This window comes from Pneumocystis jirovecii, assembly GCF_001477535.1.
Source record: "Pneumocystis jirovecii RU7 chromosome Unknown supercont1.4, whole genome shotgun sequence".
Classification (NCBI taxonomy): Eukaryota; Fungi; Ascomycota; class Pneumocystomycetes; order Pneumocystales; family Pneumocystaceae; genus Pneumocystis; species Pneumocystis jirovecii.
In genome coordinates, this window is record NW_017264778.1 from 254,766 (window position 1) to 273,572 (window position 18,807).

The 18,807-nt window shown below is 29.5% G+C and overlaps 9 protein-coding genes and 2 non-coding genes across 11 annotated transcripts; 4 read left to right on the forward strand and 7 right to left on the reverse strand.

The window, feature by feature from the left end:
* Positions 1-218: 218 nt before the first annotated feature.
* On the forward strand, positions 219-1,265 carry T551_01020 (uncharacterized protein; the record flags this gene model as incomplete). Its single annotated transcript, XM_018373283.1, has 1 exon — positions 219-1,265. One exon carries the CDS (start codon positions 219-221, stop codon positions 1,263-1,265), a length of 1,047 nt encoding a protein of 348 aa, XP_018230451.1.
* Positions 1,266-1,689: 424 nt separating this feature from the next.
* On the forward strand, positions 1,690-3,861 carry T551_01021 (uncharacterized protein; the record flags this gene model as incomplete). The annotated part of the gene is made up of 6 exons (XM_018373284.1): positions 1,690-2,208; positions 2,260-2,496; positions 2,540-2,649; positions 2,695-2,910; positions 2,958-3,726; positions 3,766-3,861. The coding sequence occupies 6 exons, from the start codon at positions 1,690-1,692 to the stop codon at positions 3,859-3,861; spliced, it is 1,947 nt and encodes a 648-aa protein (XP_018230452.1).
* Positions 3,862-4,123: 262 nt separating this feature from the next.
* Positions 4,124-4,663, reverse strand: T551_01022 (uncharacterized protein; the record flags this gene model as incomplete). The annotated part of the gene is made up of 1 exon (XM_018373285.1): positions 4,124-4,663. The coding sequence occupies one exon, from the start codon at positions 4,661-4,663 to the stop codon at positions 4,124-4,126; it is 540 nt and encodes a 179-aa protein (XP_018230453.1).
* Positions 4,664-4,862: 199 nt separating this feature from the next.
* Positions 4,863-6,799, reverse strand: T551_01023 (uncharacterized protein; the record flags this gene model as incomplete). The annotated part of the gene is made up of 9 exons (XM_018373286.1): positions 4,863-4,987; positions 5,029-5,212; positions 5,256-5,508; positions 5,552-5,652; positions 5,694-5,822; positions 5,863-6,157; positions 6,208-6,454; positions 6,530-6,640; positions 6,688-6,799. The coding sequence occupies 9 exons, from the start codon at positions 6,797-6,799 to the stop codon at positions 4,863-4,865; spliced, it is 1,557 nt and encodes a 518-aa protein (XP_018230454.1).
* Positions 6,800-7,354: 555 nt separating this feature from the next.
* On the forward strand, positions 7,355-7,450 carry T551_05008. Its single transcript has one exon. It is a non-coding gene; the product is annotated as a tRNA-Lys (tRNA).
* A 342-nt stretch (positions 7,451-7,792) lies between these two features.
* T551_01024 (uncharacterized protein) lies at positions 7,793-10,521 on the reverse strand (the record flags this gene model as incomplete). Its single annotated transcript, XM_018373287.1, has 9 exons — positions 7,793-8,024; positions 8,070-8,949; positions 9,000-9,129; positions 9,172-9,240; positions 9,284-9,778; positions 9,832-10,040; positions 10,083-10,245; positions 10,295-10,449; positions 10,497-10,521. The coding sequence occupies 9 exons, from the start codon at positions 10,519-10,521 to the stop codon at positions 7,793-7,795; spliced, it is 2,358 nt and encodes a 785-aa protein (XP_018230455.1).
* Positions 10,522-10,882: 361 nt separating this feature from the next.
* On the forward strand, positions 10,883-12,193 carry T551_01025 (uncharacterized protein; the record flags this gene model as incomplete). The annotated part of the gene is made up of 5 exons (XM_018373288.1): positions 10,883-11,087; positions 11,144-11,174; positions 11,223-11,286; positions 11,336-11,468; positions 11,517-12,193. 5 exons carry the CDS (start codon positions 10,883-10,885, stop codon positions 12,191-12,193), a joined length of 1,110 nt encoding a protein of 369 aa, XP_018230456.1.
* A 178-nt stretch (positions 12,194-12,371) lies between these two features.
* Positions 12,372-13,058, reverse strand: T551_01026 (CDP-diacylglycerol--inositol 3-phosphatidyltransferase; the record flags this gene model as incomplete). The annotated part of the gene is made up of 4 exons (XM_018373289.1): positions 12,372-12,535; positions 12,577-12,667; positions 12,713-12,908; positions 12,967-13,058. 4 exons carry the CDS (start codon positions 13,056-13,058, stop codon positions 12,372-12,374), a joined length of 543 nt encoding a protein of 180 aa, XP_018230457.1.
* A 1,415-nt stretch (positions 13,059-14,473) lies between these two features.
* On the reverse strand, positions 14,474-14,565 carry T551_05009. Its single transcript has one exon. It is a non-coding gene; the product is annotated as a tRNA-Arg (tRNA).
* A 171-nt stretch (positions 14,566-14,736) lies between these two features.
* On the reverse strand, positions 14,737-15,631 carry T551_01027 (MIND complex subunit MTW1; the record flags this gene model as incomplete). Its single annotated transcript, XM_018373290.1, has 4 exons — positions 14,737-14,981; positions 15,028-15,148; positions 15,192-15,272; positions 15,314-15,631. The coding sequence occupies 4 exons, from the start codon at positions 15,629-15,631 to the stop codon at positions 14,737-14,739; spliced, it is 765 nt and encodes a 254-aa protein (XP_018230458.1).
* A 159-nt stretch (positions 15,632-15,790) lies between these two features.
* T551_01028 (uncharacterized protein) lies at positions 15,791-18,333 on the reverse strand (the record flags this gene model as incomplete). Its single annotated transcript, XM_018373291.1, has 5 exons — positions 15,791-16,283; positions 16,325-16,706; positions 16,749-17,887; positions 17,935-18,017; positions 18,085-18,333. The coding sequence occupies 5 exons, from the start codon at positions 18,331-18,333 to the stop codon at positions 15,791-15,793; spliced, it is 2,346 nt and encodes a 781-aa protein (XP_018230459.1).
* Positions 18,334-18,807: the final 474 nt, after the last annotated feature.

Sequence of the window (18,807 nt, forward strand, 5' to 3'; positions counted from 1 at the left end):
AAAGAATTTTAAAGAATTGCATACAATATTATGTGATTATTATAGATATTTCTAGTAAAAATTCTTATTTTAAAACATTTACTAAAAAAAATAGAAAATTCAGAAAAAAGGTTAAAAAATATTAAGGAAATACAAAAAAAAAAAATACCAAAACACATAATTATATTAAAATAAAAGTAGTTTATATTCCATTTTAACTCAAATATTTAACCTTTAAAATGTCAAATCACCCTATACATCAAAAAGAATTCAACTGCAATTGTGACCATAATTCATACCAAATTTCTCTTGAAAAACGCAACAATGACTTTTCCTTTAGTAAAGAATTCACACTTCGTGATATTTTAGAACGATGGGCTGGCTCAGAAGAAACATTACGTACTATAATGATTGCGAAAACAGAAGAAGACAGATTAAAACAGGAAATGGTGCGTCTTGATATTAAAAGAATAGAAAACGAAATTTTAGTTAATGCACTTCGAGGAGGGATTCAACCTAATGCAATTCCTACTATTTTTTCTGGTCAATTAAATAACTCTACATTAGCACTTTCTCAAAGCTACTCTCTTTCTTCAACATCTTCAGTACAATATCAATCACATAATTTAGGGTCTTCTGAAATATCTATTTCAGCACTTTGCCATTCATCTCAAGAACCCGGATCTTTATCAAACCAATGTGCACCACAACCTCGTCATCAAACAAATATACCAAATACACTAGATTCTTTTCCAGCAAATTCGCCTTCCCAAAAGGGCGGAAAATCACCATTTATGCTTTCAAGAAATGTAACAGAGCCTGCACCAAATCAAAACCATACATTAAATTCAAATGCATCATCTTTACCTTCCCTTTTTTTTCATTATTGGATACCTCCTGGAGAATCAGTAAATTCAGTCACTACAGTGAATAATGAAGGATCAGAACTAACATCTCAATCAAATATTTTGAATTCACATGAAAAAGAATCATGTTCATTTTCACCATCTAAAAAAAAGAGAGTATCACAACCACAACAGCTTTTGCTTCCACCTTTTGGAAATTCTATATTACCGCCTCTTTCTAAGCGCTCACCTCGACACCATTTACGTCATCGTAGCGAAACATCTGTTTTACAGTCAAAATTCTTTGATATTCCATCAAATAAACCAGGAAATTCTCCTACTACAAACGAGAACAGCTTGCCAGATCCTAAAATACTAGCCGATAAATCTTCTGAACTCAAAGAAAAGAAATACAAAGATGACAAAGTCTTTGGCATTTAATCTATTAGAATTACATAATAAGGAAATTTATATCTTAATATCAATTCTAGCTTAATAATATTTCTTAAATATGCCATTTGCATTAAAATAACATGTGTTTTTATTTGCATATTAATTATATATTTGTTTTCAAAATCATCGTACTCTATTATTTTTTTCTTTTAAATAAAAGAAACATATTTAAAACATAAATGCTATTAAGAAAACATTTTTCAAGTTTCTAACTTTATTTTTATATTTTTTCTTTTAAATTTCCTTAACATCTTTGTAGAATTTGTCGAACATTAGTTAAGTTTTGAAAAAAATCAAAATAGGGCATTGAAATATTCAAAAACAGTCCATTTTGTCAAAAAAAATATAGAAATTTAATATTAATACAGAAATATCTCAACATTTCTATTTTTAAACAAAATTAATGCATAAAATGTCTTTAAATAACGTGATGTTGACAACTCCTGAAACATTTCATATTAAAGAAACAATAAATGCAGAGAGTGAACACTCATGTAGACATGAGAAAGATCCTGAAGTATTCAAAGATAAGCTCTTTTCAATTCCTCAGAACATACCAGATGCGTCTTTATCTATCGCTAAAGATAACTGTATTGTTTCAGATATAGTACAAAATAATACAAAGACAGAAATAAATAATTCAGAAAAATCAAATGAATCTTTTTATAATCATTGTTCACATATTTTACAATCTAAACAATTAGAAACTAAACACAATGATAACATAAATTTATTACAAAATAATATGTTTTTAGAGCATCCAAAAAAGTATAATACATATAAATCAAACACAGAATACTGGATTGAGAAAGGATCAGCAAAGAAGACGATCGAAGTTAATGAAGAAAATGGAATTGTATCAAAAGTTATAAAAAAAAATATAAAAGATTTCATACTTGGACGTACACTTGGAGAAGGATCTTATTCGACAGTATGCTAGCTTATAAATTCATTTTTATATTTCATTTAACAAACTTTAAAGGTTATTGCAGCAAAAGATAAGCAAACATCAAAAGAATATGCAATTAAAATTCTCGACAAAAGACATATTATTAAAGAAAAGAAAGTTAAATACGTTTACATAGAAAAAGATACATTAAATAAACTTGGAAACCATCCAGGAATTGTTCAGCTATATTATACATTTCAAGATGAAAGAAATTTATATTTTGTTTTAAGCCTTGCGTCAAATGGAGAACTTCTTAATTTTGTTAAACATGTAAAACACAAAATATTTAAAACATATTACTTATTTCCATTAGCTTGGTTCATTAAATGAAGAGTGCACACGATATTATGGTGCTCAAATTTTAGATGCTGTACATTATATACATAGCTGTGGTATTATTCACCGTGACCTTAAACCTGAAAAGTGTGTTATTTGATTTATCTTATTTCCACTAATCATTATATAAAGTGTATTACTTGATGACAAAATGAAAATTAAAATTACAGATTTTGGTACTGCAAAAATACTAGAATCTCCTACAAAAACTATTAATGAAATCCCTGAAGGAAAAAATGGGAATAATATTAAAGAAAACGAAAACAAACTTTCTAGAGCAAATTCGTTTGTTGGAACAGCAGAATATGTATCTCCAGAGCTATTAATAGACAAAGTAGCATATAAAAGGTAATTTATCTATTTATAAATGCATTATCAGTATTTTAATAATTAAGTTCCGATATATGGGCATATGGATGCATAATATATCAACTTTTTGTAGGACGACCACCTTTTAAAGCATCAAATGAATACCAGACATTTCAAAAAATTATTAATCTTAAGTATCAATTTCCTTCAAATTTTCCACCAAATGCTAAAGATCTTTGCGAACGGATATTAATCCTCGATCCTCAAAAGAGATTAACTATAGAAGAACTTAAATCTCATAAATTTTTTGATGGAATGCCATGGGGAAAAACTCTATGGAAAACAAACCCTCCTAAACTAAAACCATATAAAGTTTCTACTATTACAGAAAGTCCACATAAACCTTCGAATATTATAAAATTGGATTCAGGTTCGCCTTCATCTTTACCTAATACACCTAAATTAAAAAAACATAAACAACGTTCATCTCATTTTTCACAAACTGTATATGAACAAAATATAAACGATACAACATTATCTGAATTGGATAAACTTTGGTCATCAGTTCTTGATTTACCTAATGAACGTCTTTTACGTCTTGGGCCGGTTTTGATGTCAATGGGAAAAGGAGTAGGCGAAGAAGGTATTTTATCAGGAAAATCGCCCAGTAGGCTTTCCAGGCTTTTGCAAAGAAAAAAGACACGAAATCTTCTCATTACAAGTAAAGGAAGAGCCTTATTTGTTACTGAAGAAAGTAATGGAGAAAAAAAAGTTAAAAGCGAAATCCCTTTAGGAAAATCAAATATAAAAATAAGATTAGAAGGAAAAAGTGGAAGGTTATGGGTAATAGAAACAGTAAGATTCTCCTCTTTTTCTATCACCTAACATTTTTAGCCAAATAAAGTATATAATTTTGATGACCTTCACAAACGTGCAGTAGAATGGGTAGAACTTATCAAAAAAGTTAACAAAGAATGCTGCAATCACTAATCCCCATACAGAATGAAGAAATAAATAAACTCCACCAGTAACAAAACTGTACATTATGCAAAACCATAATCAATGTTATTACACCAATTTAATCAATAAATCAATACTATTATCAATAAAGACAATATTTAATTATGTTTAAGAACTCATATAGAACACATGCATTATACACGTTTTTGAAAATGTATTCACAAACCGACACTTTCTATATAAAATGTTAACATATTTTGTAATAATAATATTTATCCCAAAACACATATAACTAATACTCTTTTCCCCACAGCTTTCTTCTTTTCATTCGGTTCATCATTATTTCTTTTTTACGATCACTCCATTGTTCCTTAATTTCTTGATGCTTTCGTTTAATCTCATCTACTTTTTCTTTACTTAATGGAGCAACCATTCCAACAAAAAACCGTGATGCATTAAATTTTTTTGCTATATTAGAACGACTCATTCCATTTTCTCTTAATATTTTTATTTGCTTTATATCTTCATCAATTAAATGATACTTTTTTTGCTTAATCGGCGATAATGGTGGTGGTAATGTTCCATGAAAAACAGGCTTTTCATTTAACTTTTTAACTGTGTCTGGAAGAAAAGAATAAGGCGTTACTCTATAATCAGGAGGAGATGCTGGAGGATTATAAAAAAGAGATGAATTTGATTCTGTTTGTAATAATATTCCCTCTGGGATTGGTTTTGACTTTGGTATACGGCATCGAGGATGTTTTGTAGAATGAGGACCAGATGAAGCCCATCTTCTTAAAAAAGAATATTTGCAATGAATTTTCAATACCATAACTGTTATAAAAATTAATCTTCATCCAACAAATATCTTATATATTTTTAAATCTTTGAAGTCTTAATCGAAAACCATAGTTTTCCAGAAAAAAAAAATAAGTAAAAAGAAGTTAATAAATTACATAATAATTCATTTACATTCATCATTATTATTACAAAAAATAAATATAAATAATAAATATGAATTAAAAATAAATTTAACCCTTTTTCATTGATTTCCATTCAGATTCAATTAACATCATAAGTGCATCATTATCTATCACATGTATCCTAGATGTCAGAAGTTTCATAGCTGTTTCAAAATCCGCTTTCATAAGCATATCTACAAAATTAAGTCTAAGCTAATGCTAGTAATAGAAAAACCTTTCATTCCAAAAATTATAGCCATAGCAGTTAGATGAAGTATTTCAAACTTATTTTTTTTATCACCATGATGCCATAAAAAAACATCCCATATTCGTAACTGAGTGCAAAAAGATAAAGAATGACTAAAAAGTGTCAAATACCATTTTGTGGAAAAAGAAGACACATTAATCCCAAGAGCAAACTAAATAATAAACATATAAGAAAAAAAGAAGCAAAAAACCTACAAGTCTTTTTCCAACTCTTGTTTTTGACAATCTAGCCTCTAATTCATTAAAACATAAAAAAAGGTCATTAAAATCATTAGAAAAGATAGATAGAATTCCTTTTTCTTCCCATAACCTCACTGACATAATAAAAGCAGACTCTTCATCATAATAACATAAAAAAGTAGCAACCAAAGAAGCCATTCCTTGTACATATCCGGTATCTGAATAAAAAAGAGACAAAGCATGTAAAACTCGAAACAAAAGTCGTTGTCTTAATTTTTAACAGAGAAAAAAAAACAAAAATCAATACATACCCATCTCGATATTGTCTTTGAAAAAAAACATGACCACTTATAGTACGAGGAACATCAAGATTAATTTGAAAATCATGAGCATACGGAAGTTGAAGATATTCCTATATCTAATTAGAAAAAAATATGCAAATGAAAAAAATACATGATACTTCAATCTCAACTCACGATCCGTATACTTACTCCCATTCCTCTTTGCAGAACACGATAAAAATGCATACCATGCAGCAGATCTCCAAGAATCAGGTATACCTTTAAAAACTCTTTTAGCCAACTACAATCATTAATCAGTCTTTAAACTAGAATTTGCATACTTTTTTCGTCTCAAAAAATACATACTCAGTATTTCCATCCATTCGTAAACTTGTAGCCATATTCCTCCACTTCTCAATTCTATTTATCTCCTTTTTAGTAACATTAGATCCCTCTTTATACCAAACAAGGTTATCTTGGTTTAATAATTGATCGAAACAAAAACCTTGAGGTATTTCAAGAATAATACGTTTCTTTCTTCTTATAAATTTATTTCGAATCTCTATCGACTTGAGCTGCGAAGTAATTTTGCCTTTTTGTTTAGGGAGTTTTTGGGGAAAAGAGAAGAAACCATATCTCATAAATTCATTATTACTTTTTCCATCAAAATATAAAATCATCAATACCTATCAACTTCACCATTAAGGATTTTTCCTTCAAAATCATCTATACCATCAAACTCTTCATAATCTGCCTCTTGATCCTCATTTTCATAGTATGATTTTATCTTCAATGAAAGTGCTATATCATCGTGAAAATCCTGATGCTTGTTATGAGTAAAAGAATTCTTATCATTATCTCTGCTTTTATGATCTAATTTTCCTTCTACAAATGCAAGCATTTGCTCTATATACAAAACACTTTCTTTCAAAGCTTAAACCTCTAAACCATTACAGACTTAAACCTTTTCAAATACAAAAATCCAACCTACCTAAATAAAACCCAAACCTTCTGAAAATCTTACCGTAATTAAATTCCAAAAATCATGTGCTAACGGAGGTTTAAAAAATAACGCCTTTTGACCACAACTACTTTTGATTTGCAACAACTCATTCACCTCTATTCACCTATATATGTCACTCAATACAATGTAATATTTCTTCAACGATATCGTCTTTCACAAACTGATCTCTCATCATTTACAAAAACCCAACCCTCGACAAAACCAAACCTAATCTTTTCACGTTCATTCCCAAATAATAAAAAACAAATTCTCATATCTCAGACAATAAAATTAACATATAATACACGTTTATCCTTTAGGAAGTCATAAAATCCTATATCAAAGCATTTTCTATTATCGTCTAAATTCAAGCTATTTAATTTCTTTAAACACTTTCATCATTTCTTTATTATCTTTTACAGCTTCTATTCTGAAGATAACGTTTTTAATATAATTTATTCCCTTCTATGATCTAATATGCATCCATAAATTTACCATTTCATCATCTTTGATGGTATTTCATAGCTATTTTATCGGGGGAAGTTGCCCTTTTATACTTTTTCGTAAGTAATGTATACGTTAAACGATATATACTTGATACATTATAAGAGAACTACAAGTGAAAAATAGTCATATAATACAACAAAACATCAGATATACAACAAAAACAGAGTACAAATAAGAGGAAAAGACATTAGAAGTATTTTGTCTTTAAAAATCCAAATATTCTTTTCTATCTAATGTTCTTTTCTATATCCTAAATATCTACATCTACTAAAATAACACGTAAAAAGACATTTATTATTAATTTCAAGCATTACTAGGTAACAGCCTTCGTGGCACAACTGGTCAGCGCGTGAGACTTTTATGTGGCACTTCCTCTAAGAGGAATCTCAAGGTTGCGAGTTCGAGCCTCGCCGAAGGCGAAGCCATTTTTTCTTTAGTAGAAATAATTATTTATCGAGTTATTTAAATTATTATAAATGTAATAGAGCACTTATTTAATAAATTATTTGAAAACACAATAGTTGCAAAATTTTTATACAATGTATTGTTTTATTTAATGTTTTTATGTATTAAAAGTTTTATACATTTTCTATGTTGAAAACACTTAAAATATAGATTTAATTGCTAATTCATATAAACGGAGTATTTAACAGGCTAGATAAAATACAAATATAAAAACATTAAATGTTTAGAGAACAATAAACCGTATGAAGTGTAGAAAAAAGAAGTTATAAACATTAATTATTATTGTCATATCATTTTTACGAAACATCATAAATTTGTTCGTATACAAAAAGGTATCCAACAGATCGACGCACCTCATCCCATGTTGCAGGACGAGTTAATGTATCATTAGCAAAAACCCATTGTCGAAGAGGAGTTTGAGAAGTTTTAATAGAACTTAAAGAATCGGAGAGATTAGAATCAATCAAAGTTGTTGATAATGGCTCATTCAATGGCCGAATTTTATGTGTTAAAATATACGATGCATAACTAGAACAAAAGAATTAACATTTTTTTTAATTAAAAAATACATACTGTCCATGAGTAAGAGTTCCTATATGAACAATGACACCTGTTAACATATATAACAAACCAGGTCCAGATCGCAGACGAGGTGTTACATAATCAGTTAAATCAAGAGTTTCTGGAAAATCAACAAAAGTATCAATTTTCTTAAAAGAAGACCGAAGACGACCAATTAATTGTTGAAAACGCTTAAGATGTAAAATCAGAATCGGTGGTAATGGCAAGTCAATCAAAAAACGCCTAAATGCAGAAGAAAGAACAGATCTTGGTTTGGAGCTGTCAGAGGAAGAATATTCATAATCAAGATAAGACGGAGTATTAGTTGAACAAACACCAGGAGACATACAAAAAGAATGTTGATGTTCATGACTAGAAATATGCAAAACAGGAAGATGGGATTCAGATGGTTGAGAACAAAGATCGGAAAAAGAACTAGATGAAAGAAATAATTCAGAAGAACCATTAGTTAAAAAAGAATCTATATGAGATTTAGAAGATTTAGTATTAGACAGCCGAAAGCTACGCCGAAGAGCCTGAGAAGGCTTATAAATACATTTTTTTGCAGTAGAACGAAGACGTTTTGCACATTCTTCACATGCATAGCCATTTTCATTTTCCAAAATTTCAACACTCGTGAATTGCCTCAAACTGTCTTCTAAATTCCAAGAATCCTTTTTTTCCTCATCAATATTATTTCTCTCAAAAAGTAAAAGATCAATATATTCAGATTCGGTCTTAGTTGTAATCTCAGATGCTATAGAGGCATTTTTACAGGAGCTTAGTCCATCTTTTTCAAAAGAATCAACAGACAATTCTTTAAAATGAAGACATGTTTTTGACATATTTTCTGAACCCGTTGTTGGTGTTGACGATTCATCATCAGATACACCTATTACATAAAATTAATCATTCCTAAAAACAAAAAAAGAATCGAAATACTTTCAGAACAACCATTCAAATGAGAACAAGATGTTTTTGAACAATTGAATAGCAAATTGTCTGATGAACCCTTTTTTTTCCGAGTTTTTTTAGAACCAATGCGTTTACTATTAACTTTTGTATCACATGCCTATAAAAATTAAATAAAAAAATCAAATAAGAAATATTTTACAATATCAGTAGCATTATGAGTTTTTATTGATAATGATATATCTTGAAATTTTTCGTACGATGTAGAAACCTTTAAACAATATAAGTAAAGCTATTTAAAATACCCGTAATACCGATTTGCATGTGTTACAAATAACAATACTTGCTAGTCTTCCTCCAAAAAGTTTATCAATAAATGTAATATTTTTATTTTGAGTATCATTATTGTTCCCATTAAGATTTTCAACTTTAATGTCACTTATAAGAGATACATCATTCTTTTCAAACGTTTTCTGTTTAGACTTGGACAGCTTTTCAAACGTATTTCTATTAGAAGTATTAGAAGTTTCTTCCATATTTAAAGAATCAAGAAAATAACGCAATAGTTCATGAGCATCCTGTTGTTTAGAAGGTGTGAACTGCTTATGCTTCTTCTGAATTTGACTAAAAAGCTTTTGCGGTTTAAATATTGTATTTTCAGATGTACAAGAATATACTGCATTAAGGTATTCAACAAATGCAGTAATTAATGATCCAGTACCCTTTATTTGTATACAAAAACGATTAAAAAGTGGTGTAGGAGAAACAATATCATGAAGCGGAAGACTCGCTGCCAAAACTTGCATTACCTTAAAATATTTGTTAAATGCAAGTAACATTATTCATGCTAAACCACACATACCGAATTAAAGTAACATGTATTTCCTAGATTTTGAAGACCAGGAACCAAAGACTTATATTCTAAAGAGCAACGATTATCTTTTGTAATTTTTTTTTCATTTTTCACTTTCTGATAAATACAAAATTTCCGTTGAACAAGTTTTTGTACTTCTTTCATTCCCAAAATCATGCTTTCCTGAGGAGATAATATGTTTTTACAAGAAAGACACCCTAAATATATCAATCGGTCTTCTTAAATCATTTTTTCTTTACAAATAACCGCATTTTCAATACTAATAAAGAGACAATGCATAGACTCTTGAAGAGTGTGTTCAAAAGCATGACTCCTTCCAAAACTAATGCAAAAAACTCCACCACAATGCAAACAAAGAGAAATGTTATTAACATTCTTTTTAGATCGGTCTTTACGACACATCTAAACATCTATAAACTCAAATCAAACATAAAAACAAAAAAAAAAATACAGAACATATTTTTTCTTTTCTTTCAAAACGTAAACTTCTGCATATTTTATCAAAATCAATTGATACTTCTTGATGAATACAGCTGTTTATCGGTTTTTGATGCAAAGTGTTCTGATGCAAAGTAGTAGCTAAACTGCATTTTGAATGAATCCGTGCTAAAAATAAAATTAGTAAAACAATTAAACAGAAATATACCAGATACTATTATATTTATTACTTTTCCCCATAGAAAAGTTTGTTTTTTTTTTTTTTTTTCAATCAAGTAACTTTTTAAAATAACGATAATCAACATCCAAAAATTTTGATGAAGAAAAAGGGAGAAGTAAAGAACCCATTTAAAAGAAACATTAAGGGTTTTCAACAAGGAAGCATTATCCCCAAATACCCTATGAGGATATTTAAAAGAGATTTCTTTTTTTCCGCAGAAAAAGCGACTTTTTAAGATTTTCAACAAAAAGAAAACAAAATAAATTTTTAATTTTTTGGCATTTAAGAGACAATACCTATACAAAATCAAGAAACTTAATATATATACAGCTATTTTTTCGTAGGAATATCTATTTAACCTTTTTATTTCAAATATAAATCATGGATCTAAAACGCAGTTCAAATGAGTACTCAAATCTTTTTAGTTTTACAATTTACTCAAGTGGCAGAGGTGCGGCGTCTTCTGCAAAAAAACACAAACCATATAATAGCGTCTCTATGCGTGATTACTATGAACAACCAGCATATTCTCCATCAATTCCTAAAACTACTCCATATCTTTATAGTGGAGCTACTAAAGGATCAGGTATGATTGAAAAAACACCATATGCATTGGAAGTGTAATATATTTATATTATAAAGTGAACCCATCTCCTGTTTCCGGAAAATTTAGGTAATTCATCAAAAAATATAACTTATATTTTTTTAAACGAACATTTAGCGAGGATCGACAAGATACTGAAAAACTTCAAGATGCATTGGTATCTGCTGGTGTTGATATCAAGGCAACAACAACTTTGTGTTATTTATATTTAAGTTTTAATGTATGTTTAGGAAGAAGAACATAACATGAGTCGATCCTATGACTATGGATTTGGGTCAAATACATTGTCTTTTGAAGAGGACCGAACAAAAATTACTGATTTTCTGAATCCTATTCCACTGAATGATCTTATTTATAGAATTGGTAAACTTTTATCTTTTTTTTTTTTTCAATTTCATTTAAAAAAAATAGCAATTTCCAATTCTCTTAAAACTATAGATCCTGAAGTAGCACCTCTTCTTGCACTTTCATTACGCAATAGAATGGCAGGCCTTTTGTCAGATATGATCATTCTGTCTAAACATCGTACTACGTCACCTCCTATCAATAAAAAAATAATAGACAACGTTGGAAAGATTTTAGAAGAAATAAACAACAAAGAAAAAGATATGGAAGAAAAGAGGAGAGCTCAGCTATTATCAAAAAGACTAGAAGAAAAAAATAAAATAGATAAACAAAGTTCACTATCAGGGAACCCAGATGACATGGATAAAAAAAGAAAGAAAAAAGAAACAGGAATAAATTCAGCATCAAAAAGTCTTTCAGAGGATACACAAAAACGAAACACAGATACTACTGCAGCAATAATGATGGGATCAGGTCCTAATGGTCCAGGCGGCAAAAAATATTCATGGATGACGTCAATACCGTCATTATCATTAGGATATACCACAAAAACACATCGAATTACAGAAAATAGTTCACCAACAAACCCTAAAACTATTTCTATAGAACCTGCTCAAGAAGTAGGAATAATTACAATAAGAGATGCACTTAATGTTTTAGAAATGGACAAAGAAGGTGCAGGAGAAGTCTTTGGGAGAGGAGCACGTGCATTATCTCGGGGCTATATACGCCTGAGAGACTAACAAACGATACCACGACTAAATTCAAACTATTTAAAAGAATATATAATATTATTATACACAGTTTAATAAAGACAATTCTAATGACAGACAAATCGATATCAACACATAATATCAATTATAAACATCATGTTTAGATTGTAAAAGCTACATTTTTATTATATATAAAATAAATACATTGCTACATGAATTTTGCTTTCCTTCTATTTTCTTTATCAATATCAACAAGTGCTTTTGCCGCATTAATCATTTGAATAATATTAATAATCTGTTTTCCAAGACAAATAGGAAAGCTTACAGTACCAATCAATACAGGATATGAAAGTGGAATATTAAAAATATAACCTAATAATATTAAATCATAGCTAATAAAATAATAAATTTACCAAGTCGAGGCGGAGATTTTGGAGGAAAGGAAAGAAGATACAATGCTACAAAAAAAAGCTCGTTTGCAGCACAAAAAACAAAAAGAATAACCTATATAAACATTACTACCAATCAAACATTAATATAAAAATATACATTATTTTGATAATATTGCCGCAAAATCCAGCTTTGATTATCGGGAATTTTCTTATGAGAGGAACTGCCTTGAGCTAATGTTGAAAAAACGTGCATATAATGACTAGCCAAATCGATAGAAACAAGGAATTGAAACGTCATCGTGTACTCAGGATATGCTGACGATAAAAAACACAGCAAACACGAAGTGGTACACCTGAGAATATTCAGTCAATTTTTCACACCATACAGGCAAACAGTTGCACATCACTTACCGGTCTGTCACCATATCTAAAATAGCACCGAATTTCGTCGCTATCATATAACCATCAGCACAACATGCAGGAATACACATCCCCACACACATTGACCCAGCCACCGAGCCGCCATTCCATCAAACGCGTCCAACAAACACGATAAAATATAAAGCCAAGTACAATATCTATTTATCAACCAAAAAGTCACAAAGACACAGTGTAATTACTGTGTCAACTGTAACCTACTTCGGGTGATACGGCATATATTTAAGTGATGCAGTTGCTAACAAAATCCGCGAATATCCTGTTAATAACACCTTATCAGTATTCACTCCAAAATATCAACCAATATCTATCAATAAACATTTCAAAAGCACTTGTCAATTCATTTCTTTATACTAATTCAAAGGAAAACTCTTATTCACTCAATTACACGCTCAAACTTCAACAAATACTAATTTTTCAATACTCATCTACTACTACACAAATAATTCCCCTTAAAAAACAAACTTACCGATTAAATTAGGGACAAAAAGAAAAACATTTTCATCGTCTTTTCTTCTGCTATTTTCCTCTTTATTTTCCTCGTTTTTCTCGTCTATTGACGACTCAGACAACCGGCTTGTTAACCGGTTCATTAAACTTATCAGTTAACTTTTAAACCGCCTTAAGATTGTATAGACCTAACCCTAAAAGTGATACAAGAGTGGAACAAATTAATGTATTCCATGTAACATGTTAAGATAGACAAGAGATCATAGTTGTAAAAAGAAATATAAAATATATAAAACTTTAAGAATAAAATTAAAATGATGAATACTTTTGAATATTTAATAAGATAAAGTAAAAACAGAAAAAAAGAAATAAAATCTTAAAAAGGGCAAAAAAGAGTAAAAGATCAAACAGTCATTAGTATAAACGTAATGATGACGAGAAAAAAGCTGTTTCAAATAATTGAATGAAACTAAATAATAAATCAAAAGTAAATTTAAAAATAAATGTAATTGCTAGCCCAGAGTTTCTAAATATAAAGAAAAAAATATAAAAACCAAGTTCAATAATTGAATTTAGGAAGAAAAAGATTACAAAAAAGCCCATAAAACTTGACAGGGCAAACTCAAACATTAACCAAAAGATCCAGCCCTAAATATAAAACATATAAACATATAAACATAAAACAGATAAAGCCAAGTTATTAAAAATAATCCAATCAAAACAAAAAATGTGAATTATAATGTTGATCTTAATTTTCAAAAACTGTATTTTTAAATTTTCAAAATAAATACATCAATTTAAACATCTATATCCACTAGTCTCAAGCTAAGTTTTACCCAAAGAGCGAAACCTAGACCAAACCTAAGATTTAATGTAACCCATTAAAACTTAATATTCATAGTTAGTTAATATTTAAACGACCATAATTAATGTTTAATACTTTGTACTATAAACAGAGCTAACACAAATACAGAACACCAAAAACCAAACACTCTACCCAAACTCAACAGACAACCAAAAGCATACGTATCGAGCCAGATGGGACTCGAACCCACAACCTTTGGTGATCTCACGTCAAGAAACAACCGAAAACCAATGCGCTAGCCATTGCGCCACCAGCCCATACGTAAAAACACCCTTGTATAAAGACTTATAAGTTAATGAAATCACGTGACACACTGACCAATAACTAAAGAATAAAAAAACATAAAACAAATACCAAATAACAGTATCTAGAGTCCATGATTACATCCAATTACCTCATACATAAGCACCTAAAGCATAAAAGGACAGTTATTCAAGATTAGAAAAACGATGAACAAGATGTTGAGAATCTATAGCATCAACGGAATCACAGTTTTCATCGGAAAGCACAGAAAGATGATGAAGAATGGACTTCTCGATGTAATGTTCACGTTCTAATGAAGCAAGTGGCTTTCCATCATATGCAGAACCCAAAGATCGTAAAGTTGTTAAAAGAGACTGTAAAACTAATGTCTGATTTACAAGAAAATCAGTTGTTTCAAACAAAGGTTTTACTAAAAAGATCAAAACCTTGCAGTATTAATCAAAAATAAAACAAACCATCATGTTCTTTTGAAATATCTGACAAAAAAGCAAGCTGTTTTGTTGATGCACGAAGTCTTTCAAGTATCGATTCATTCAATGCTTCCTCATTCTCAAGAATACGTGAAACTTTATATGCCTATATAAATAAGCAAAAAAGAAGAACAAAAAGCCAAAATAACCGCGTGTATTTTATTTTTTACAAGAGAAATTTCAGATTGAATATTTTCAAAATCCTGCTCAGATTTAGAAAAATCAACATTCTAAAGAACTAAGTTACGAAAATAACATATAAAATAAATACCATTTGATGCTTTAATCTCATCCAACCGCGTACATTTTCAGGAACAACAAAAATATTGCGTAAAGCATAAAGTTCAAATGCATCAAAATTTCTATCTACTATATTTTCTAAAAATGTCTCGATCTGATGAACCCCTTGCTCAATTTCTTGAACTGATATAGTCGAAGAAGGCAGATGGTGCATGTATTGCTCTATAGCACCCACGGCTTCATAAAGCAATGTGTTAATCGTATTGATAACATCATCAATTAAAGACAAAGGCGGATACGTAAGATGTTCCGTCAAAAACTCATTATTCCATTCATAAAGTGCCTCCATACGAAATCATAAATATTTAATGATCAAAATTTAGTTCAGCTTTAAAAATTATATTTTGTTTATATTTATCAAGAATAGACGATGTCTAATCAGAAAGATACGAAGATACGTTTAATTCTCAAAAATAGTAAATATAAAATTATTTATAAATAAGCTAATTTATTCTAAAAGAAAGTCTTCTTTTTCATTAAATTCATCTGCATATAAAACTTTAAGAGCATTTGAATAATAAGGTAATTTCCAGAAATCGGAGAATTTAACTTCCATACCATCAAATGCAATCCCTAATTTATTTTTATTACAATTATCATTCATTATGAAGTTTGGAATTTTAGGATATCTCTGACTAAAATGAGTTAAAAGTGTAAACCCAGCATTCATTTTTTTCCCTATATCAATCGCTTCACTAGTCGTACTATGTTTTTTTTTAATAGCTTCTTGAAGTTTATCATCATCAAGGGTCGCTTCATGGATTAATAGTGTTGAATTCATTCCAAGTTTAATAAAATTTTCATTAGGTCTTGTATCTCCTGAATAGGCAACTTTCCAACCATCTTTATGTGTAATTTGCATACTAAAAGACCACGGACAATGTATTGCACTAACAGTAGAAAATGATAGAAGAGATAGGTCTTTTAATAGATCATTTATACTATAATTGTAAGCCATAGAATAAGAAAGAAAGAAAATTACTTCGTAGAACAAGTATGTAACCCTAAAATACCTTTTTTAAGATTCGCATCTTCACATACATCCTCATTTAATATAACTTTTATACGCTTCCAGCCAAAATCTTCTATATTAGAAAATTCTTGAAGAAAATAAAAATACTTCCAAGGAGCAGAAATATAAATTACTCTATCATTTCCATGATTCACTCTATTCCATTCTTTCAATACTCGAACTGTGCCCAGATGATGGTCTGCGTGAAGATGACTTATATAAATCCATTTTAAATCTTCCAAGAAAGCATTTAAACCTAACCCAAATTGCCTTGATAATTGTCCCAAAGTCCCTTCACCAGCATCCAACATCACTGAACCATAACCAGGAATTCTAAGAAGAGTTGATGATACTAATTACTCATTAAACAAAATTATTACTTTAAATCATTTACCATTTCGATAATGAGAAGGAAAAGCAGAACCTGTTCCAAGAGTAATAACTCTAACGTTAGAACCAGATGCATTTGATTTAGCATTATTTTTCTCTCGATCACGAAGAATATTATCATTTGCCTCTTTTGCAAGAGATAAATAAATATCTAATCCTTCAAAATTTTCCGGAGATTCTAGATCAATGGGCAAGGGTACTTCATCTTCTAAAAATAACGGAGTAGGCTCCAATATAAACTTTTGCAAAGGTTTAATACCGGTCACAAGTAAATTCTCTAAATTCAATTGATCTTTTTTTGATTGAAAAGTCATGCACTGTGGTAAAGGAAAATGATCTCTTGATAACCTGTTTAATTTCAGCTGCTGTAAAGCTACTTTTCGATGCGTTATCAAATCGGGACATAGAGAAGGACATGAGATAATATGTTGAACCTTTTCACTAAATTGATACATCCAATTAATATATCGGCTATCATTTAAAACATCTTCATTAACCATATGAACAATAAGTTGTACTTTTTTTTCCCCGGTTTTGTAATACGTACTCCAAATATCCCTTTGAATTAACGAGTCAATATAATTTTTATCTGGACAATCTACTATAATAAAAATAGAACCAGGGCGAGGTTCACCTATAACTTGATGAGGGAATATAACTCTTCCATCATCAAGAACAATATTTTCTCCTTTAGAAAGTTTTCCGAATTGAGGCCCAGGAGTAATGCCTAAAGCTTTAGCAGCATCTGGATCAAATTTGCCGGGCTGTGAATGCCCTTCACATATATAAGTTACAGATAAAGAAAAAGGTGTAATTTTGAATTTATTTTGCATATTTTCAAAACTAATATTATTCGAATTAAATAATAAATTCTCCTCATGATTATTTTCAGAACATGTAATTTTTACTTCATTACTACTAGAACAAAGAAACATTTTTTGCATAAGTTCTTCATTGTCATCAATATCTTTCAAAAATTCGCCAAAAGGTCGTTTTTTGTCATAAAAACCTTCAATTTTGTGCGTTTCATTGTTAAATTTATGATTATACGGGGAAGAAATAACAGGAGTAATAGTAATATTTTCATCAACAAATTTATGAGTTTCAGACCTAAATTCGTTAATCTTAATTTTAATATTTGGCCTTTAAAAAATTTAATTTTATAACATCATAACTACAAACTAACAAACCTATAGATAAAATGCCTTAAAGTCAACATCAAATAAAAAGTATTTTGAGGTCCATGGATTGTAACATCACCTTCAAACTGATTCTGGTCCGCCAATGTCAAAAAAAGACCTAAACTAGATCAGCCATCTAAGTTTAATATTATACATTACGAGCATAAGCTCTCTGATATCATGAACCGCACCTGGAAATCCACCAAAACCCTCCCATATACCCCTCGAACCAAAAGTCAAGAATACCTCCCGAATTTTCCTAATTTTAATCTTCCTACCAACACATGTTCTCTGAATTGCCTCTCCAGCACCAAACAAATATCTTTTTTTATCATAATGCAAAAGAATAGAAGGTTGTAAATTCGTATCTGCACTAGGAACCTGAACAATTTGCACATATGATTTCATGTGCAATCTTGTTGAATAGGTAAAGCTTCGGACGCCTATACGCTGCGACAACACCGCCAATGTTTCTCTTTAATTTCTAGAACCCTGTTCTAGTTCTGAAAACCTTTAAACAAAACCCAACAAAATTTTTAGAGAAAAAAGAGCCAAAATCTTTTAAACGTATCTCTTATATATACAAATTCTGAAAAACTCAAATACTGCACGCCTTCTTGAAAAAACTAAACACAATTGTGCACGTAATAATGTATACTTCCTAAAATAAACAGAAAAGTTATACTGATTCTTATTTCACAAAATGCAAAACAATTTAACACTCTTTCACTAACAAAAAATTCTATAAAACTTATTATTTAACAAAAATTTATACCTTTTTAAACCTAATTAACTAAAAAAAAACAAAGAAATATCTTTTTCTTAAACATTCATTAAAAAATATACATTTCCTTGAATTTTATAAACATTTATACTTTAACA